The 22,902-nt window shown below is 43.5% G+C and overlaps 1 protein-coding gene across 1 annotated transcript; it reads left to right on the top strand.

Moving 5' to 3' along the window:
• Positions 1 to 8,510: 8,510 nt before the first annotated feature.
• On the top strand, positions 8,511 to 18,511 carry LOC144539837 (TSC22 domain family protein 1-like). The gene is made up of 2 exons (XM_078285931.1): positions 8,511 to 11,413; positions 18,433 to 18,511. The coding sequence occupies exons 1-2, from the start codon at positions 8,646 to 8,648 to the stop codon at positions 18,509 to 18,511; spliced, it is 2,847 nt and encodes a 948-aa protein (XP_078142057.1). The 5' UTR covers positions 8,511 to 8,645.
• Positions 18,512 to 22,902: the final 4,391 nt, after the last annotated feature.

Raw genomic sequence — 22,902 nt, 5'->3', positions numbered from 1 at the left:
TATGATCATTTGGATAGCAATTGTCTTATTAAAAACAGTATCCATCCAAAGCCTGAACACATATGAAATGCACTGGCAATAATGTACTATGAACCATGATTCACACTGTGATAACTTTGTATGTTTTCAGTTGTTTGAAGCACTTTTTTTTATACAGAAGATAATCATTTGCATACAAAGGACTGTTGCCATGGTGGTGCTCAATTGGCAGATTGGGCCTGTCACATGGCAAAGCAGAGAGAAGAGGAAAGCGAGTGAGACACCACACAGTCTTCCTCTGGAGTTACTGCATAGCAACGTAAAGACATTCACAATGCTTGCCAGGATAGCGGACCCTCAGAGAAAAGTCCTTCACCGTTATCCAATAAGCACGCAGAGAGCGAGGAGAGGAATTTGTGTTCGCATAAGGAGATTTTCAGACAGGTATTTCAGATCCATTGTCTCTTTGTCTCTCTGCTGAAACGCATTGGATTTTCTGCACCAATAAAGACAGTCCATCCATCATCCAGCTTCCGTCGGCCTCCAAGTGCAGCTGAATTTGCTCTTCCTTTCTAGCTTTTTTCATAAAGAGATTTACCAGTGAACAGAGAACGATACTGAAGTTAACAGCAATTTTCACTTCCTTGTATTTCTAATTTGCAAGTCTCTGCTTATGTGTCAGCTACAGCTCCCACTGCGGAGACTACACTAAGCACATGCTGTATATCATGACACTGCAATGTATCACCATAGCAAAGGCTCCTACTGAATATTTTATTTGACATCGTTTTGTTCGTATAAAGCCTGCGTTTATGTGTCCTTGGTCAACTAGAAATGACTGTCTGTCCAGTGTATAAGCATGACGCAACGGTATGCAGATTATATATAAATGCACTTCTTAAATGGATTCTGATTAGGATGATATAGCAGTCAGGTATCTGCGCAACGGCATGACTCAGAATTCAAGAGGCACCATATGCAAATGCAATCATGCCGATTCACATTATTAGCCTGATGCGGCCCGACTGGCTTTGAGAAAAAGCTGAATGTTCCACAGGATTAATGATGTGGTTCAAACTGACATGTAGGTACAGAACGGTGAGCTGTAACTTGCCCATAAGAAGTGAATGCGTATTGTGGATATAGATACTGACTGTGGGGCCCCTCAGGTGGAAGAGGTATGTCTTTGGGGTGTTATGAACAGGTTCGGTCAGGCGTAAGGTTTATTATGGACCATCTGACAGGTTTCATGTCAGTCTGTCTGTGGCTCACATGAAGCCCTCAGCGCAAGTTCCAGCAGGAAGACGGTCCCTTTCACTTTCTCACTCCCTCTCTCTTTGCACACCGGGTCTCTGCCTCATCATTATTGTCATCTCTTGGCTCTCTGCTCAGGCTTTCATCAGAAAAAGTTCATCATCAGAAGTTGATTTATAGAGGTTGATAGGATTTTATGTCCTTTAAATTGCTCCTGTGACAGCATCAACGCCAGAGCTCTTGTCTCATAAATTTTAATGAACATCTGGTTTTGTGCATCACCTTTTGTGTCTTCTCTGATTGAACTGCACTCTGCTACCTTCCGTCTCTGCCTGTAATGTTTTCTATCTTAAGATTTAGACACAGTAACAACTGTCTACCAGCGTCTTATTCCTACTGGTGGACATCAAGATAAGTTCTAGGATCTATGATAAGTCTAATGTCATTGCTTGGATTATACTTATTACCTCTTGATCAGTAACTAGGGCATTCAAATGTCAAGCATGATATTTCAGGTGATTTCTCAGACAGCACTGGTCTGATTTGACAAAACTTTGGGAGGATGATGCAACTTTGAACTGTGTTCCAACATTTAGAAAAATACACTGATCGGCCAGGCAGAGGCACTATATTTAAAAGTCAAAATTTCAAACTTTGAGAGGCCATAACTGCTATATCACCGGTCCAATTTTGATGAAACTTAGAGGGGTGATGCATCTTGTTACTGATTGGTCCAAGGGGTGCCTGCATCATTTGTGGGGGAAGACATGCTTACTTGTAACACTGAAAAATTGGTACCAGCCTCCAGTAAGCATTCGCTAGGAAATGTCAGGGAATGAAACCATTTTCTTTCAAAATCACATACAAGTCAATGCAACAGTTAATTATTTGTTACAGTTTATAGTAGTATTAAGCAAATGGAATGGCTTATATGTAATATTTAAATAAATTAAGTAATCCCTAGACTAGACCTGCCAGCAACAGTAGGCTAACAGTAGGCCGGTGACAATTTTTCAGAAACAAAATTCTGGCTTCAATACGTGTCGAGGCTTGATAAGTGATCAATAGGATAGGCTTCTAGAGATCCTGGACCTTCCTTTTAAGACAAGTCAAGAACAACATGTAGGCTACATAGTGAAATTTCTGTCCACAACATCCATGGACACCCATTCCAAACCCTGTTGCCTACAGCAGCTCCAGCAGGTCAGAAGGTTGGTTCTGTCAAGCTGCATGTGAGCCCTGAAGCCTGGAGCCTACGACATCTTAGATGCTCTCCTTCATTATTATTAAATACAGTATTTCCAGTGGCTGCTCTCATGTTTCCCTTTCAGTCATCAGCCAAGCATGGGGATCTAAGGTTACTGTTTTGATTAATTCATTGTGTTGACTTTCTGCTAGACTAGTGCAATTAATTATTGAATGAATAACGATGAATAATGATAACATGCCCTTTTTACATGCAAAGCCATGATCCAGATTTTTGTGAGACATTATTATCCTAAAACCAACCAATCTATTTTTTATTGATTCTTTAAAAGAAAAACATAGCTGAATGCTTTTTAAAACCTTTATTGGTTCAATTAAGGTTTGCAGCAACACTCTGCTTCACATTCATACACTTACACATATACTTGTGCTTGCATCTTCTAACTTTCACTGTGATTAAATGATCACTGATGCAAGTGAGGTAGAAAATGATTTCCGCTGCATTTCCTTGGTGTGCTGACTCTATCACAGTCAGAGATCAGGCCTTGGGGATTTGCTTTCTCAAGCCAGTTGACTCTTCCAAGACAAAAGTGAACATGTTAGTTGACACACCTGTCACTTATGGAAAGCACGTGTCCTTTGGCCCTCACCCTCATTCAACCTGATGGCATCAACAAACACTGAAAGGTTATGTGTAAGTATATACATTCCTGCTGTAGATTGGGTGGGTCTCTTACCTGGGACATAAAACAGGCACTCTCACTTTTCTCACAAGAACCATGCTGCTATAAACCCTGCAACTTTAAAACTTTAGCATGAGCCTTTCTTTCCACTTAGCATAAATATGAGCATCAATATTAGCATCCATATGATGATGACGGGGAAAAAATCAAAGAATTACTATAATATAATATTTGAGTAATCAAATTCAGTGAAATCAGTGAGCATTAAATCATGATGCGGACAGGGGAGGAAAGTATAGAAAGTACTAGGGGAGTAGCCTACTAAAACATCCTACTCAAGTATAAGTATTGTTACTTTGCTGATATTTTACTCAAGGAGAAGTAAAAGTACTGGTGTAAGTAAAAAGTAGCTAATTTAAAATGTAATGAGTAAAAGTTACTGAGTTACTTTTTAGAAAAGAGAACGTTGTTAGCTGTGATCTTTCCCATGTAACTCTAAAAGGGCAAGAGGGCAGAGTTCAAATTCTTTTAATTGGAATAATTAGAAATGACAAAATAAGGTACAGAAACAAAGTAATGCCAGATTACTTTTCTCACTGTGAATGGCTTTGCAATTTGTCAATTTACAATTGTGTAGTTTCTGTTGCTTATGGAGAGCCAGAAAATTTGTACTCTGTAATGGATGTGATGTAATGAAGAAGTGCATTACTTCAGTGAAAACATACTTAAATAAAAGCAAAATTAATAACTTTAGCTACACAAAAAAATCTACTCAATTACAGTAACATGAGTATGAGTAACTTCCACCCTTGGAAGTGGAGTACGGTGTGTGGGTGGTCTAAAGAGAAGTGGGCTGATGACTGGAGGGTCTCTGGTTCAGATCATCGAATATGGGCTGGGAAAATGAATGAGTAATGCTCTCCAGCTGCCCTTGAGCAAGGCACATAACCTCTGATTCACCCAGTGGAGCTGCTCAGCTGCCGGCAGCAGACTGTGTTTGCACTGGGCAGCTTCCAGGCGTGAATGTGTGCAACTGTATGAATATAAAGCGAGGCGTTGGGCTTTACAGTCAGCAACGCCCCGCTCTATTCTATTCTACACAGTCTTATTTAATCATACTTTCTCTTTTTTTTTATTCCAGTACAGTGAAAGTGCAGCAATGCCCCAGCTGGTTTGGTGGGCTACAGTACGTGTGGGAAGGAAAAGTCATGAATGAATGTGCTGGGCCCGGGTATTTAAACACCTAGTACAACACACTGCAATTTTCTGTTAAGAGGGCCGTCCAACAAAAATAAAGCCGGCATCCAGGCTGGCTTCCATTCAGAGCAGGGAGGCTCAGTGGACACAAGCCCCAGACAGAGGCACAGACACCCTGCCCCGCATCACTGGGCATGGCCCGCTGCTCTCCATGGCCTAAGCCTCTGTTGTTTCAGGAATTTTACATCGGTTTCGCCACCATCATCACCGCTCTACTGTGACAGCTCCATCTCTTTATTGTCAAAACCCCACAACTGCCTGCCTTTTAACAGCCTGTAGTGGATGATGTAATCACTACTTGCAGCTATAGCCTAACCACGGCCCATCTCATAGACAACTGAGCTAGACAGTACTTTGGTCATCTGAAATCACACAACATAGGAATACATTGGAATAGTTTTTATTTCAATTGGTAATCCGCAAGATCCTGTTTTTTCAGTGCGGTGCTCATTTCTGCACTGCTCTTCTCAGAGATCACCTGTCAATCAAACAGTGTGGGCGGGACTGTGACATCTTCATCCTTGGATTTTCTGTTGATGCAGTTTGAGTTTCTGTAGGTGGCGCTCTCTTCTTTGTCTGTTCAGTCATGGTGGCTATCACTGCTCGTGCAAACTACCCAGTTCTTCTATTTATTACAAACAAACCGGGAACATAAAACGCATCACCTCCTGTGCGGCAGGGGGAAAGACCTACCAGACAGTGGGTGTCTAGAACAGACAATGGAAAACCTTTCATGACCTGGGGATGGGTTGAATCACTATCAGAGATAGAGAGCGGCAAAATAGACATTTATTTACACGAAGATGTCGTAGATTGTTACTTTCACCCACTACAGGAGTGAGTGTTTACAAAATGAATGCGGAGCCCAGAGTGTAAATTGACCATTATTGTTAGGGCAGCGGCACAATAGTGCTGTGTGTTTTTTGTTGTGGAGTGCCAGTGTGATTTAAAGCTGCTGACAGCACCAGACGCTTACACTGCACTAGGCTCTAGCTGGCTCTCTCCCTCCATCATTTGTATGGATGGGTACAGCCTGTCTGCCTGCCTGACAGTCAATCTCTGCCTCTCTCTCCCTCTTCTCTCTCTCTCTCTCTCTCTCTCTCTCTCCCTGCTGCCTTCCTCTCTGACACTTATCTCAACTCCTCCTCCTCCTCTCTCTATTTCTGGCAAATGTTTGTCTCTCTCCCCTCTTCTCCTCTGTCCCACCTTGCCAAAGCTCTCATGAATATTCATAAGAACAAATATAAAATGTATACAGGTAAAAGAAAGTTTATACACGCATATATTTACTGATGTACTTTCACAGAAGACAATGAATCGCAATGAAAAATCACACACAAAAATGATAAAATAAAACTTCTCACTTCACGTTTTTTTTATAAAGCAATATTCTGTTTGACTGGCTTGTTATACCTCCCATTAAAACCTAGGGACCCAAACTCTATAAACACTGGAGAATCGCCTCGCAAACAGTAAGTGTCTGATGTCCCAGAACTGTTTACAACTCAGCAATAGAAAATCTGAAATAGTCGTATCAGAAATCTTCTTCTAAATATTGCTGATCTCTCCTCCAACACAAAGCCAGTGGCCAGAAACTGAGAAGGTGGATGAGTTTTGACAGTGACAGACGCCGACAGTGCCGTCTTGCTTCCTACAATTGAGAGATATCATGTTTTTATTTTTTTCTTAAAACACATTTTTGTATACTTTCATGTGTTTTGGATTTTGTTTTTCCTATTTTATTGTAAAGTTTACTGTTCTTGTTGTTATGCCTTCCTGTAATTCACTTTGTAAACTGCTATATAAATAAACCTTATGATGATGATGATGATTGTGATGATGACAATTATTAATAATAATAATAATAATAATAATAATAATAATGTTATATTAACCTTTATCACTCTTAGTCATGTGTGACATGAATACACAAAATCGGCAGCAATTTTCATCAGAGGAAAGGAGAGGAGAGGAGAGGAGAGGAGAGGAAAGGAAAGGAAAGGAAAGGAAAGGAGAGGAGAGGAAAGGAAAGGAAAGGAGAGGAGAGGAGAGGAAAGGAAAGGAAAGGAAAGGAAAGGAAAGGAAAAGAGAGGAGAGGAGAGAAGAGGAGGAAATGATATTTGTTGTAGAATAAGTCATTTACAGAACGGGGTCCTGGTGTCCAGAGATGGACAGAAAACACCAGAAAATGGAGATGCACATTCATAGGCTTGTCTCTTTTTAACATGGGAGTTCATTGACCTGTAGCGACATTACACACCCACAAATGTGTACATTCTCTCTCTCTCTCTCTCCCTCTCTCTCTGTCTGTCTCTCCTCTCTTTCTGCCCCCCCCCTCTCTCTGTCTCTCTCTCTCTCTCTCTCTCTCTCTCTCAATTTCAATTTCAACTTGCTTTATTGACATGACAAATACATTCCTGTGTTTTCCAAAGTGAATGGATGAAAAAGATAATCAATAATAGACATTAAATAGATTTCAGGGAAAACAAAACCAAGAAATAAACATAGAAACAAAAAGAGTAACACACCTAAAGTGAGCATAACATTGCCTCTGTCTCTCGCCATTCTTATGTCTAATTTCTTTGTTACAGTAGATAGATATGGAAGTGTGTGTGTATGTGTGTGTGTGCATGAGAGAGAGAGAGAGAGAGAGAGGGAGAGAGAGAGAGAGAGAGAGAAAGAGGGAGAGAGGCCCCAAACAGTACCTGTATGTAGAATAATCCTTCAGTGTGGTGAACACATGTGTCTGCAGAGAGATCTAGCACCTCTCTGTCTACCTTTGTTTCAGAAACACTGTTGTGGTGTTGATGTTTTGCTCCATCCACAACATTCATTTTTTTTTAGGTCAGAAAGTATAAGATTGTTTGCCATATGAATTTGTCAGGCCTGCCCTGTATTTTCCCCAAATTAGTGGGAAAAACATTTGAAATTAATTTAGCATTTAGTCAGGCTTGGGCTATGTCTTGAGACAATAATTATACAACTAACATGGGAGTAAGCAAGTCCAAAAGTGATATTAGTTGATCAGTTGATACTCCTTTCCCTTGGCACAAAATGATGAAAAATAAGAATGTCCATGCCCCAGTCTTTACTTTTTAACACATTTATTTTCCATCCAGTACCGTTTTCATGTTACTGCCTAGTGTTTTTATTCATGATTTCTATACTTCTCCGTGCGCTAGTTTGTTGTACCCTATATCGTATTCCATACTCTTTGCTCTGTGCATTTCGTGAAATGTAGAATATTCCCGGTCTTCTTTTGTATGTGCTTGTGTTTAATAGAAAAAAATAGGCTACTTCTCTCTTGGTAATTTCCCGAACATTTCCCAAAACCCTGTTTCCAATAGGAGTCCTGCTGCCCTTTCCCTCGGCAATTTCCGGAACATTTCGCGAAGCTGTGTTCGTGTTCGCCGCCTCGCCGCCGCTCCCCCCGCTGCTCCCAGACTGCTTTATGTCTGGCTGCTCGGCCGGCAGGGACCATGCGCGGTCGCCATATTACCGAGCACTCCTCCCCTCCAGTCTCGTCACAGACCGACAGCAGCGGTGCAGGAGGCGTACCGACACAGGATAAACGCTACCGCTGGGGAGGAGTGATACAGCAAAGATTGGACTAAAAACGAAGACTCGACGGAATGGATTAAGCCTTTTTACGCGACTGTTCTGTGAACGTATACTTTTTGGCATCACCGTGCACCGGATAAAAGGTTGCTTGTTTTCGTTTTATTCCCTTTGAGCAAATTCAGCAGCTAATGCGACTCACCATAGTCTGTGTTTAGCTAGCCGGTGATGGAGACTGTGGCAGCTAGCTAGCTGACGTTACTTTTCTGTCAGGCTAGCATTTAATATACACTGCACAGTAATTCTGCTTAAAGGACGAGTGATTATTTCAGTATAACATCTTATTACACTAACCATGAAATGTTAGCTTGTGTGTAACAAAGGCGCAAACAGCTAACACAGGTAGCTAGCCAGCTAACTACAACTGGCAAGCTCATCAGCTGACGTTAGCTCGCTACGCTAGCGGCCACTAGCTTCCTCTGCCTCGCCAACTGTCACCGGAGAACATTTAACCGTCTGAGGAAGGGTGGAAATAGCGGCACAACTTTGCTTTATATCTGAGGAGAGCCATCCAATACTTGGTTCAAATATTTATTTTTGAGTCGTGTTGTCTGTTGACCGTAGCTTTGTCAAAACGGCGGCGTTAACGAACTGCAACGTTACTGGATACTACTGTCAGAGACCAACTACCCCCCGGATTCTCTCAAAATGCATCATCCGGACCCTGCAGGAGACTCTGGCAGTGTTAGAAAGATGGCGCACCCGGCAGTCTTTCCTAGAAGGGGTAGCAACACGGGCAGCGGGAGTGGTTCCACGTTGTCAACACCGGCAAACTCGGTGGTCAATAACAGCCACGTCCCGGTCGATGATTATCAAACCTCCCTGTTGATTCAACCCCAACCTCCGGCCGGTTCGTCCTCCCCAGGTCCCCAGCATCCTCCTCCCCACAGCCTGAATCTGCACTCCCATCCCCAGCCCACACAGTCGACAGGAGCTCAGATGAAAAAGAAGAGTGGCTTCCAGATTACTAGTGTGACTCCAGCACAGATATCTGTGAGCACCAACAACAGTATTGCAGAGGACACAGAGAGCTATGATGACCTGGATGAATCCCACACAGAGGACCTGTCTTCCTCAGAAATCCTGGATGTGTCCCTCTCCAGAGCCAATGACATCGCAGGAGCAGAGAGAAGCTCTTCTGAGGAGACGCTGAATAACTTCCATGAGGCAGAGACCCCTGGAGCTATCTCCCCTAATCAGCCCTCGCACCTCCACTCCCTTAATCAGGCTCCCCAGCATGGAGGGACCATGGTGAATGGGACTGTGCACCACCACCACCACCACCACCATCAACATCATCATCCGGCACATCATCATCCTCACCAAGCCCAGGTTCACCCTGTCTCCTCTGGGCCTGGGGGTGCCCCATCTGCCCTAATTTCTGGAGCTTTACCTTGTGTCACCCAGAAAATGCCTTCTAATATGGGGGTCCCCCAAGAGAATGTTGCCCCAGCTGGGCCTCCAAGTATTGTTGCTCAGCCTGTGGGGGCCGTGGCCCCAGGATCTGTCCCTGGAATGCACAGCTCTGCCACGGGCACTACCGTTAGCATAGTTAATCCCCAGACCAGCAATGTTAGTAATGTGAATATGTTGAGCTCTGCCAACGTGCCTGTGAGGGGGGGGATCAGCACCAGTGCTAGCAGTGGCAGTGGTGGCTTCCCTCCCAGTGTGATAAACAGCAGTCGGGGGAGCGGAGGTGGTACTGTTGCAATCGGGGGCAACCTCATTACCAACCCTAATGTTAACATGATCCAGCAACACCAAACCATCAACTCCAGCATCACTATGAGTGCTGCTGCTGCCGCTGCTGCCGCTGCTGCCAGTGCCTCTGGGGTGATGGGACTCTCCAGTGGGACCCAGGGAAGAATTGGATCTACTTTGTCTCAGCCTGGGGGTGCCCCTGTCCCAGCCATGGCCACAGCCCCTGCACCCTCTACTCTGCCCCAGCCTGCCCCAGCTCCAGCCCCTGCAACGGCTACCACCAGCTCTCGCTTCAGGGTGGTGAAGCTGGACTCCAGCTCTGAGCCCTTCAAGAAGGGGCGATGGACATGCACTGAGTACTATGACAAGGACACCCCAGCCTCTGCTCCCAGTTCCTCTGCATCTGAAGCTGCATGTCCCAGCATGCGTCAGTTTGTGCCTGAGAGCTTTGCTGGGGCTTCAGAGAGGGAGAGCACCAGTGGTAGTTCTGTGAGTAGCACCGTCAGTACATTGAGCCATTACACAGAGAGTGTGGGCAGTGGAGAGGCTGGGGGACCATCAATACCACAGCAGGCCCAGGATTATGCCTCCCCCCCTCAGGGCTTCCAAGCACTCCTCCCTAGTGGCCTAAGCATGGGAGTGTCCCATACCCAACCTCACATGCACCCCCAGGATCTAACCCATGCACACCTGAAGACCACCATGGCCCCCTCTGCTCCCACCAGCATTCATCAGCCTGCTCCCATGTCAGGCCACCAGACCACCATAGGGCATCCTACCGCTGTTGTGCCCCAGCAGCAGCTCACCTATGCCCAGGCAGTCGCTACTCAACCCACAGGCTCCACCCAGGGCCTAGTGGGGGTTCAACAACAGCAGCAGATGGGCTATGCGTCCCTCCCCCAGCAGCCGCCTGCTACACCACAGGCTGCCCCAGTGCAGGTCAGGCCTCCTGAGTACACCCAGCCTCACCCAGGTCTCCCGCAGCCTGTTGCACCTCAGCCTCTGTCCCACCAGGCTGGATCGGCTGCCCCTGGGCCAGGGAATGGAGCATGCCAGATGATAGGAGGCCCACAGCAGCAGCAGTCACAGGTCCTTCTCCAGACACAGCCGCAGCAGACGACCTCCCTCCAGGCTGCCACCTCCACTATGGTCGCTCAGATGGGAGTAGTGGGGCTCGGCCAGCAGCCTCAGAGCCACCCTGTCCCTCTGGATCGCCAACAGCAGCAGCCGCAGTCACTCCAAACCCAAGCTCAGAACCTGGGCCTTGGCACCCAGCTGTCCAGTACAGTTCACCCTAGCCAAGTGGCTGCGTCAAGTGTGCCTCCTCCCAACCCTCAGAGTGACCCCCAGGCCCAGCCCCAAGCCCATAATGGGGGGAATAGTGTTAGGGTGCCCCCCCAGTCTGTTGCCCAGAACCAGCTTCCCCGTGTCAGCTTGTCCCAGGACCTCAGCAGTGCCCAGGCCCAGGCCCACGCTGCCCAGGCCAGTGCTCTGTATGCTAGTCTGCCCACCTTCACCACCACTCAGCTGGAGGATGCCCAGCGGCTGCTCCTCCAGCACCAGTCAGCCCTGTTGGGGCTGCCCAAGCTGTCCGGAGGGGAGGCTGGCTCAGGGTCAAGCACTGGCCAGGGTCAGGAAGCTGAGGGCAATGCCGCCGCCAGTGCCTTAACCGCATCAGCTGGGCTCCTCAAGACTGTAGATGGAGAGGAGGATGGGTAAGAGATCTCTTTTTCTTATCTTTTTGTTTATGTTCAGTTGGTTGATTGAGTGGTGAGGGGAGAGGATGCTGCAGCTGAATTCCTGAGATTTGAATAGTTTCAACACAGTATACAATGATCCTCAGGGCAAACAATATTTCCTTACAATATCAGGTTTTTGAGTTGTAGTATTCTACCTGTCCTTAAATACCAAAAGCTATAGTCTTGATGCACTTTCACACATGCACTTGATAATAAAGGCCTTAGTGTTTGTTGCAGTGATTTAGTAACTTAGTTGCATATCGGAAAAATTCTGAGAGGGTGATGATCTGAGAGCTTTGCTTACGTCCTGCTTCCCGAGCAGTATACTGCTGTATTGCAATCAGAAGTACAAACAGTGACCTTTCCAAGTGAGCGCACTCTGTAGGGGAGAAGTCAGGGATCAGAAGGTTACTGAGGGATGTTTCCCTACCAAGTGGGTGTTTGTAGCGCAGCTCAGCACTCAGTCTGTTTGAGGCTGGACGATTCAACTGGTTGCTGTGGCAGCTGTGAGGGAAGAAAAGTGTGTTATTGTTATCCCAGATAGCTAGCAGACAGTGGCCAGGCTGACCCAGTCTGTCTGTCCTCTGTCAGTGGGACACAGTGCAGGGCTCAGCTGGATGTGACGTCTCTTGTCTTTATCAAGAGGCTGCAGTGACTCGGCATTTAGCCTAGCAAACTGCCTCCCTGTCTGCCTGAACCCCCTCTGTCTGCTTCACAGGGCACAATTTCTGCTGGGTACACAGCTCGCTGTACACGCTCTCAGCACATTTGTTGTTGCAAAGCAGGAAACGGGGTGTAGGTTGTATGAACATTTAATGAGAGACAGAATGAGGCAGGTGGGTGCAACAGCAATAGCAATGGAATAAACCGTGTCGCATCTCACAGATGACACCACACGTTACGACCAAGATTTAATTGTGTTTTACAGTCTGCCTAATTAAGCAAGGTGAAAAATCACTCCCTCTAGTTTTGGATCAACTCATGAGGAAGAGTCGACAATTTCCTTGTTGACATGAAAAGTATTGCACAGAAGTACTTCTTCCTTGCCTGAAAGCTTATTGATTTATTAAGTGGTCATCCCCCCCCCCCCCCCCCACCCCCCCGCCCTCTCCATCACTGCCCTGGGCTAGTGGTTAATTCTATGAACCAGAGGAAAATCCCATGGAATGTCTTCCCCTTAATAAGTTTTAAGTACTGATTTTGAGGTTACTGGGGAATTTTAATCACCTTCTAGCAGCAGAAAGTAGCTAGCATTTCAGTCACTCTTATAAACCTAAGCCTATTTTACCTGACTTCTGAATTTTTTTAGAATAGCCTAAGCTTACATTATGTTGAGCATGCCTGATTTATGATAAACGGGTGAGTAGGAGAAACCAAGATAGGTTGTCCTTTTTGATAATTGGACTGTTGATGTAGAAGGTAATAATTGTCAATGACCTGCTAGATCTAGTGATAGTAGTTTTTGCTTCAATGAAGAAATCAGGCCTGCCTGTCTTCATGGGCCACTTAGGTGGAGAGCGAAGGATGGCCACTGTTATCACATGACGGCCGACTCTAAGGAATGTATAATCTATGGGGGATCAGGTGGATTATTGTCTTTGATGATAAAACGCAGCATTTGAGTGAAACCAAAGCCCTTGACGCAAATGAGAAGATTGTCTTAGTGAATTAGCATCAGAGTTTACCCCAATGTGCTTTACCTGCACTGTCAGAGGGGTGCAAGCACTTGACAGAGCCTTCTGAAAGCCATGCCTCCCTACTGATGAATGGCTGGGACTTGGGCTGGCTATGGAACATCTCCCTCCCGTTCTTGATCAGCAAAGCAACATTACAAATAAGTAAACCCAAAGACAGCAGCACACAGGCTCATCAGCTGATGCTACGCACACACACACACAGACAGTCACTTGGACTGTTGATGACGGTACTACTATGTAGTTTATTGTGTTACGTCATCTGGCCCTTGCGACAGGGGTCTCTCAAAATTGCCATTTTAAGGCAGGAAAAAACATTCATAATCAGCCAGAAACAATGCAGATTTTACGCTTCTGGATTTTTTTGGGAGCAGCCGGCAGTTGTCTGTGTTTATAATAGCCTATCACTTTGTTTTGCGCTCAGTATTTCAGAATAAATTCTGATTTAGTGCATGACAGTAGTAAACTGTCATTACAAAACAAACTAATACATTATACTATTTCATTGTTGTTCATTATTGTTGGCAGGCAAGCCATGTTTATTTAACTTGAGCTTTAATATAAATGTTGATTTGTAAAGTTGTGACGTACCAATACCTAGTATAATACTGTTAGGCTGTGTGTGAGTTGAGTTTTATTAGGACCTCTTTTAGCCAAAGGGCTACGCTTCCAAGAGTCCTGAAGAGATAAGAGATGAAGTTATTTTTTCAGTCCTGTCACATAGGGCAGGCCACTTCAGGGACCAATTCTGCTTTGGTTTTCAAGGATAACCCTTAGGATAAAAAGAGGGAATTTGCTTAATGATTTGAGATAGCCTAGTCCTTAAGAGTTTCCTAAATTCTTTTTAAAACTTGATCTAACTTTATTTCTGTCCAGTTTATAAGATGTATTGTGAACAACACATTAAAGATCCACTGCTGGCATGATTCAGTTTCTCACTGTTAATAAGGGAAACATATGCCCTCTCAATAGGAAGGCCTTATCTCACATCTTTACACAGAGCACGTGCACCAAGAAACTGGTTCTGATCTGGTTTGAAATTCTGTCTAAAGACAACAAGCCAGTAAAAAGGAGGTGGTTTCTCCCTGCTCAGACCAACCTTTCCATCTAGTAGAAATGCCTGTTCAGACCTGGTAAATCTCCTATGTAATATATACATAATGCTGGAAAATTGCCCGCGCAAATAATAAGGAAACCATTATGTGCAATGTAAATATTTCATCAGCTGTGTGAAGTGGTTGTCTAATTTGCTACTTGAAACGTGAAAGAAAATGTATGCCATTTGAGTTATAGTTGGCAAACAAAATGGCAATTTAAGCTGTTGCTATTAGCCATGACGTGACTATACTAAGTAAAGTAAGTATACTAAGTAAAAATACAGCATCTTGGTAACCACAATAACAAATTAGTGGGACCAAATTAATCTTATTTTAAAATGAATGCTATCTAGCTATCCAGGTATCCACAAGACGCGTACCAGCATTTTCTAGCCAGGTCACCTGGGTAAAGAGGGTGTTATTGAAACAAAATGCGGATGTAATCATAGACACATTTTTATTAAAATTTGGAGACTGATCACGATTAAAAATATCTTTCGTCACCTAAAATACTTTCAAGTAGGACCAAGTCTACTTAGTTGAGATATGTTAGATAATGTAATGACTGATGTCTCTGATGGCAGCTGTCTATGTCCAGCATGTCCTTCTGACACACAGCCCATAGAGGCTTGACAACATAGGCCATATACTAGGGCTTGTAAATGGTCATGGGCTGTTGATTTTCTATCATTTCTAGTCATCCAGACTTCCAAAAAGGCTTAAGCTGACCTCTGAAAAGGGCAATGTAACAAGACAAGTAACAAGACAGTTTTCTACAGGATTAGCCTACTCATCGCTGCAACTCCCTTGTGCATTTTATTCCTGATCAGGGTTTCAAATAACTGCAACATTTCAATGATAGGCTACATCACTTGAACCAGTGCATATTGCAGGGCATATTATTGCTGACTGAAAGAACACTGTTTTGTTGGGTTATATTTACAGCCCATATGGCTTCCTGATACTGGCATCTTTGCTTGCAAACCTTGCTCTCCGTTCCTCTCACTCGGCACAATGGACTTTTTCTGCACAATTAGCTCTGTCATTTGGATTCGTTTCCAGTAAGCTTAGCTTGTAGAACAGGCCCAACACTAACTTGCTTGTTTCCTGAAGAGATTTCTAATGCTACATTTGGCCCATGTGTTATCTCATGCAGAATGCAAAGTGTCAAGATTTTTATAGTCTTTTGGGGTGTAGGCTGATGATAGTAAGATCAGATGGTAAGGTAACTATTAGTTGATTTTCCCTCTCTTTATTTGACTACAGCCAAACTGTGCAGTTTTTTATTCTCCTCAGTCACCACAGTTCTACAGGTTTGTGAAGAAAGTGTTTGAGAAAGGAGAACAAGCATGTGTGCAGTGTACGCACAGCCAAAAAATACCTGCTTTTGGCATTGGAAGAGGAGGTGAGTGATTAAGACATGCCAACAAAAAAGGTCAACTACCGATGACCTCTCTGGAGTTTGACATTGTTTTTGTCCATGAAGCCTAGACTTTAAATTCACTTTTTAGTGCAGGCAGTGCTAATGCATTGGGCCCTTTTTCCTTTGTGTACTAATTGCATAGGAGCCAGTCCCTCTCATAATAGCTGATTCGTTCTTTGTCTGGTAGGAATGCATTTACGAGCGTGCTGTGGCTGGGCAGGCAGTGTGCCACATCAGTGGTTGTATAGCTCCTCTGGCCTGCTCTGTGGTTCCTGACGCCATGTTGTCTTCATGTGTGGGATGACCCTGCCCTCATAAATCACCACCTCAGGCAGGGCTGTAAAACACCAGGGTCTCTGTAGACTGTGTATGAGAGTGAGTGAGGGAGTGTGTCAAGTCACTTGTGTATTTTGCTGTGTCTGCACTGACAAGTCATTAATGGAATATATTCAGGATGGGGGATATCTGTGTGTGTGCAGGCTTCTGCTGATTGACTGCTGGGGTTTAAAGGCCATTAATGGAGAAACGGTGTGATTAGAAAAGGGGGTTGGTGTGTGTATAGTATAGACAGACACTCTGACATTAACCCTATGGACGGAGCTAATGAGCTAAAGACTTTATACCATATATCAGCCTCATCAGTCAGTGGCCAGCTGTTTCTTAGTCTCGGCAAAATGCAGCTCATCTGAGAGCAGCCGTTCTGCTGTGGCTGTATGCACTAAGTGCTGTGGATTTCCACATGCATGTCTCTTCTATCCTTGTCAGAACCAGTTTGAGTTTTAGACCTTCAGACTGAGGACATTTTGGCTGGTCCTCACTTCTACAAGGGGCTAGTTTAGGGTTAGGACTTGAGTTTAGGATAGAAGCAGGGGTTGATATCAACTTTGTCAGCCACTTGTTCAAAGGAAAGCTCGTAATCAAATTTTCACTTTTCCTGCAGATGTACTTGTCCAAATTGGAAAACGATTTCCAGTTTGTGTATCCATTGTGACCATTTTTGTAATTTAATAGGTCAACAAAACTTTACAGAAAACATCAAATGTGAAATTGTTGAAACCACTTTTACAACCACAACCAGCGATAAACTAAACAGAATAGAATTGTATCTGTTATCTTTATAATCTTTTTTTACTGCTTATGGTAAGCACCTTGTCAGTGTATGCATTCTTTTTTCTATCATATTAACAATTATGAATGCCAGAACTGCAATTGAATGTAGAGTGCATACTATTAAACCAACCAGTTTGACTGAAAAGACAACAGACTAGACTTGACAAGACTAGACAGCAGACTAAAAGCCAGGCACAGAAACACAGGCTGACAGAACAGTATAGATTGTGCTGATCAGTCCTTCAGGTCAGCATCCTCTTCACCCTCTACAACAACTCAATATCAAAGCTCTATAATTCTTCATTTGAAACTATAGTCCATAGTAAAAATGATGTAAGATGGCAGCAAAATATTAAACAAATTGCCTAAACATCATTGAGACAGATAATGTGTAAACCCAGGTGACCCCCTTTAGCCCTGTAGTGGACAAATGGCTGATAGGTAAGCCCCAGCTAGCCCTGTTAAGCCCTGTGCTGGACAACTGGCTACTGTACAATATCAGAGAAGTCCTGTGTGGTAACTGGCAACTCATAGCTTGCTAGAAATCTGTGTCACTGTCAGCAACCTTCTCTTGTGGAATTGGGGTGTGTGACCTTTAAGAATGTGAATTGTGGGAGGGTACGTACCTTGTTTACACTGGTGATGGATACATGTGGCAAAGAGAATCAGCCATATTGCTAGAGAGGTCAAATGGGTGAGGATGTTAATGAGAAAGTTGATACATGATGGGGATAATTGGTTTGATGGTTGTAAGAAAACTAATATCCAATGCGTTATAGGTGCTTGGATGGAGGGGTATGCAGTATCGGAGTGAGTGAAATGCCACCTGTTGGCACCAAAGCATCTTTGAACAAAGTATTTAATTCATGCATTGACTTAGCCAGTACAGTTAAAAAATCACTGAGCTACTTCCTGACGTCCGCAGGCTGCAGCAAGGACCCTATCCATGCTTGTGACTTGTACCGTACTGCCTGGTGCGTGAGCTCCCACTGTATCTTCCTTATGCAGGGCTCTTGGGGCTCTGCATAAGTGCCTAAAGAGAGCATGCAGTAATTTCCCTAAGCACTGCACACTGCAAAAAGCGCTAAGAACAAATTAACTAACAAACGACCTAACTCACAGAGCCTGGCTCTTGTGAAGGTACTCCTCCCAACCACCTAATAATTCCTCTGTTCTGCTTTGCTTTTTGTTGTCTCTTGATTCTCTTTGGTTTCTCTCCATTTCTCTCTCACTCGTCTCCTCAAAGTTTTTACACACATTTATTGCTATTCAAGAGCTCTACTTGTGAAACAGAAACATGAAGCCTAACACACAGAATATTGCAAATATTGTAAATTAGGTAAGTTAGGTAAATAGAAATATTGAAAGTTGTTGAAGCGCATACACCAATGCACACGGTTGCGCAGAGAGAACATAACACCTAAATTAAAATCGGGGGGCTAGTTTCTTTGACGTTTCTTTGATGTAGTTGTACATTTTTTTGTTTGTTTTTACTTAGAAATACGTGCCACCCACATTGAGTCCAATTGCCACTCCCGGACAATTGGACAAGCATTAACGCTGAACTGTGTGTGTGTGAGTGTGAGGGTTCAGGGGAATGTGGGCTGGCTGGCAGTGTGATGGCTATCTCTACTGCTGGCTCTGTTTTGAATGTAATCTTCCCCCTGGCAGTGCAGGGAGCCGGTGGGTGCTGGGCCGGTCGCTCATTGTGTGGAGATCAACCAGATCCCCAAAATTCACAACACACTGAGGAAGTGACCCAATCCGACCCAACCCAACTGGGTCAGGTCCACTGAAGCTGGTTGAGACCACAACTGGGGACACAGCAGACTGGACCAGATGGAACCAGACTGAACAGAGTTGTGTATCATTGTTCTGGGTCTGCTAATCCTGCCATTGTGTTGCTCCACTGTTTCCTTCATCAGTGTCTCCTCTGTGGATTGTTTTGTACCAGTGTTGGCTTGGAGAATACTACTTCCTGGTCTGGTGTTATACCTGGTGTCCATCTTAGTTGCAGTTCTAGACACAGCTGCAGTTATAAAATGTCTCTTATTTAGATACTGTGATTAAAAGGCGGTTCTAAGCATTTGCCATATCTTTGTTTGTTTGTCAGTAAGACTGCATGAAGGCTAATCATTTTCACGTCAAATTTCCTGTAACTGCTGCAGCCATGGCTGAATGAATTTAGAGGAAATACTGTCCCAGGTTGAGCCCTGACCCATCTCAGCTTTGCTCTGAGTTCTGTCAATAGGGTTTGGAATTGGCTAGAACATGAAACTGTGCCACCAGCTATGTTGAAGTTGTACAATACCAAATATTGAAATTAAACTTGAAGAATGGCTTGACCCTGAGCCACAGACCGAGTTTGACTGGTAGCAGGAGTTTATTTTGTGCCGGGAGTTTAGTGCTGGTTTTTATGACCCTTGTTATTGGTTGGAAGGCTTTGCTGTTTGAGCAGAGTCACCTGTTCTGCTTCTTCTTTAACAAGCTCTTTTTATCTCAATTGAAATGTAGGCTTACCAGATAAGATGTTAGAGATGTAAACGGTCGATAAGATGTAAACGGTCACATATAAAGATACTGAATTTTATCATAAAACATCAGATCCAAATATATCTGTATTGGCCTTCAAAAACTCTAATGAGGGTTAGCATCATTGAATGTTGCATGTTTTATTGTATGATTATAAGGACTTGTCCACGCTGATGAAGTCACCTCCAGTTTACATATCTTTGTCAGAGGGCTCACATCATGGTGGGTGTCTACATCCCTGGAGGGTGGTGATGTCACCAGGATTGGCTCTTCTTACCCCGGTCTCTTCCTCTGTTTCTTCCTTTTCTTTTCCTTTTTTTAAATCGGAGGTCAGACAGCAGAACAAACAAGTGCTTCAGCACCACTGAAACGTGAGAACCCAATTAAAATGCCAGCCGGCCTCGGCTCCGTCTCTCTCTCCATCACCTTCTCTGTCCTCACTTGAACCCGGTAGGGGGAGAGAGGCGGTCACTGGCTGCCCTCTGACAGACTGAATTTTAGACTGGTTTACTAAGTAGTCCTACTAGAGGCCTATTGTATTGCATGTCTTTTGGATTGTTTACAATCATGTATAGGTCTAACTCTCATGGTTCTCCCAAACATTGTCTGTGTGAATCTTCTAGGAGACGGCCTATTCTCTTGTGGTTACCTGTTATATACTTTCAAGTCTAACTGAGCTATAGAAAATTAGCACTATTATTAGATCTTTATGCAGCCTTTTGACTAATTATTTTCTTGTACTCTCATATTCCTTTTAACATTTTTATAATTCTCCACCTTTTGATATTGCACAAATTGCCCATTTTCATTCTGTCTCAGTACGTTCTGCTGCTAGTTATTATAGGGCTGTCAGTTGCTCCTAAAAAAAAAAATGTGACTGAGTTGACTGAAATATGAATATTAATGATAAAATTGATGTAATATTGACACATGAAAGCAGGGCGCAATGAATGGACAATGTGTTGTGAAAAGATAGAGATTCTATCTGCAGTTGATTTACAACATGTTTTTTTCCATTATTCAAATTTTTGAAAGATTTGGCTGATATTTTGTTTTAAATTTGCCTGAGAGAAGATGAGAGTAAATCACTGGGTGACTCTTGGCTTTTTCTGAGGGGAATCCAAATATCTGACAAACATTGCTTCGGAGGAGCATAAATCTCCTTGTCAGGAGTGTTTTCTGTCATGATGCCGCTAGCAGGCATGTGTGTGCTAACAACAAACTAGCAGGCTTGTAGAAGAGTATCACGCAAGCGACAGAATGTCAAATCAGGGATGCATTAGGGTTGGAGTTAGTCAATCGTCTGTAAAAAAAATATATAAATAAAATTTAAAAAATGCTGTTTTGGACACATTCAATGGGCAGGTTGGGACTCTAATTAATTCTAATAAATCTAAATTCAAATATTGAAATTTGTTCTGACAGTCTTACTACTGATAGTACTGCTGCTTTTTTGCACACCCTGGTAATGTTGGAATCCAGACTTTTTTAATAACATTTTCATTCATTCATTTTCAACTCAAAATGTGTTGGAATTGTCAGCTGCGTGTGTTTATATAACACCTATTTACTGAATTCTTATTTATATCCAGTTTTTCTTTGCTATATCCTGTTACTACTTACTTTTGCAATGTCTCAATTTCCCCATGGGGATGATTGAAGTTTCATCTATCTAATTTTGTTATGGCAAGCTTGTTCTTATTGCTTCTGCTCCAGTAACATGTTAAACCATTGATTGTGTAGTAAGGCCAGTTGTTTTTGCCTCAGCTAACATTCAGTAGCTTCCAGGGAGGACAGAAGCAGTCTAGTTCTTAGTAAGCATGTTGCTCAATTTCCCAGTTTACTATTGGTGTGCCAGAATATAGCTAGGCCTATTATATACAGCTCTGTTCTGTCCACAGTTGCACATTGTTGCTCAGTCTGTATTCGCAAAGTGTTTCGCTAAAAGTAAACAGCATTTGTTATTTGTTATGCTGCTGACACCTCCCCCATCCCTACCACATAGACCAAGCCAGAGAACACCAGAACACAGCAGAGCAACACTGTGTGTGTGTGTGTGTGTGTGTGTGTGCGTGCGCGTGCGTTTGTGTCCGTGTCCATGCGTGCGCGTGAGTGATGTCTCACTACACCCTGCTGAATATTTACCATACCTATTCATCCCCAGCGCAAGCGGTGAAAGGATGAATGGGAGAATGAAACTGAACAAGGAGGATGAGAGCAGGGCTGCAGAGTTACTGTCTGTATTGGTGAAATAGAGGTTGATACAAATCACTCGCATGCTCTCTCTTTGTCTTACTCTCTCTCTACCTCGCTTTCTTTCTCTCCTCTCTCTATATCTCTCTCTCCATGTCTCTCTCTCTTATTAGTATGCTTTGATCCCAGATGTGCCACTGATTTCATTTGTCTCTGCCCCCTTCTTTCTGATGATTTATTTTTCCATCAATAAATGGATTGTTTCACTTAGTGTGTGGTGGGAAAGCTAATGGCTAGTAATGGATGATAATGGCTTGTGTTTTTAGTCTGCCTTTCATCTGCAAGAAAAAAGCCCCCTATATATATATATACACACACATGCACACACGGCGCTGATTGTCTAACCTTGTCCAAAACCCCTAGCTGCTGCTGCTTTTTTTATTTTTTTATTGTGTTTCACCTTTACGTTTTGGACGGGGATGGAAACAGTTGTGATAATTCCTCTAGCCCCCTTTTTTCTTTTCCTTACGCCACAGTGAGGGTCTACAATCAGTCAGAACTTATTTGTGATTTGATCATAAAGCCGAAATAATTTGATTGATGGATCTCTTTGATCGACACAATGTAGGCCTAATCAATTTGAATGGCTTTTTTTGGAGCTGAGGGCTTTTTGTGTGACTAATTGTCTCATGGCCACATTGATCACACTCTAAGCCTCAAGGGAAACAGAGACCTTTCCACAGGTGAAGTAGTCCCTGTCCGTTCAAAACGCTACTTTTAACGCATTTTATCCAAATTTTACCTTAATTAATTAATTAAATTAATTATAAAACTGCCAGACTTGGCTGTCTATCATTTAATATTATTAACATTTAGTTTTAGAGCTGCATCAGGTTCTCATTCTCTCACATTTGTTACAATGTTATTCACCTACTGTCACTCAATATAGTGCATGCTTAAGTGTTAGCATGGAGCACTAGGGACACGTAGGTGATTTTGGTGGCTACTTTCTCATCATTTATTGGGGAAGCTGACCAACTGAACAATCTGTTTTTCTTGAATTAAAGGTTGAATAGAGGCCTGTAAAGATAAATATTGTATGCAGCCCATATGCTAGGGGTGCTTAGGGAGTTGTCTAGATCAGTGGTTCTGAAATGGGTATCGGTCGCTGCCATGCAAATGTTTGGAACCTCTGTTATAGATGATGTTACATCTAATGTATGTTGCATGTTTGTATAATGTATCAGATTATAAAGTGTTCAGCCAGTCGTTTTTATTTGTAGGCGCTAGTGGGCTGGCACTGACTGTAGTTCCCCCAAGTATGCTGGCAATGTGCTGAATCATGGCCGGCATTCTTGTGACCAGCACACTGTCCAGTCAGCTCCAGGAATGTCTCTCACTCACACACACACACAC

The sequence above is a fragment of the Centroberyx gerrardi genome, chromosome 10 (assembly GCF_048128805.1).
Source record: "Centroberyx gerrardi isolate f3 chromosome 10, fCenGer3.hap1.cur.20231027, whole genome shotgun sequence".
Lineage (NCBI taxonomy): Eukaryota > Metazoa > Chordata > Actinopteri > Beryciformes > Berycidae > Centroberyx > Centroberyx gerrardi.
The sequence above is the reverse complement of the archived record's forward strand: the minus strand, read 5'-3'. Positions and strand labels throughout refer to the sequence as shown.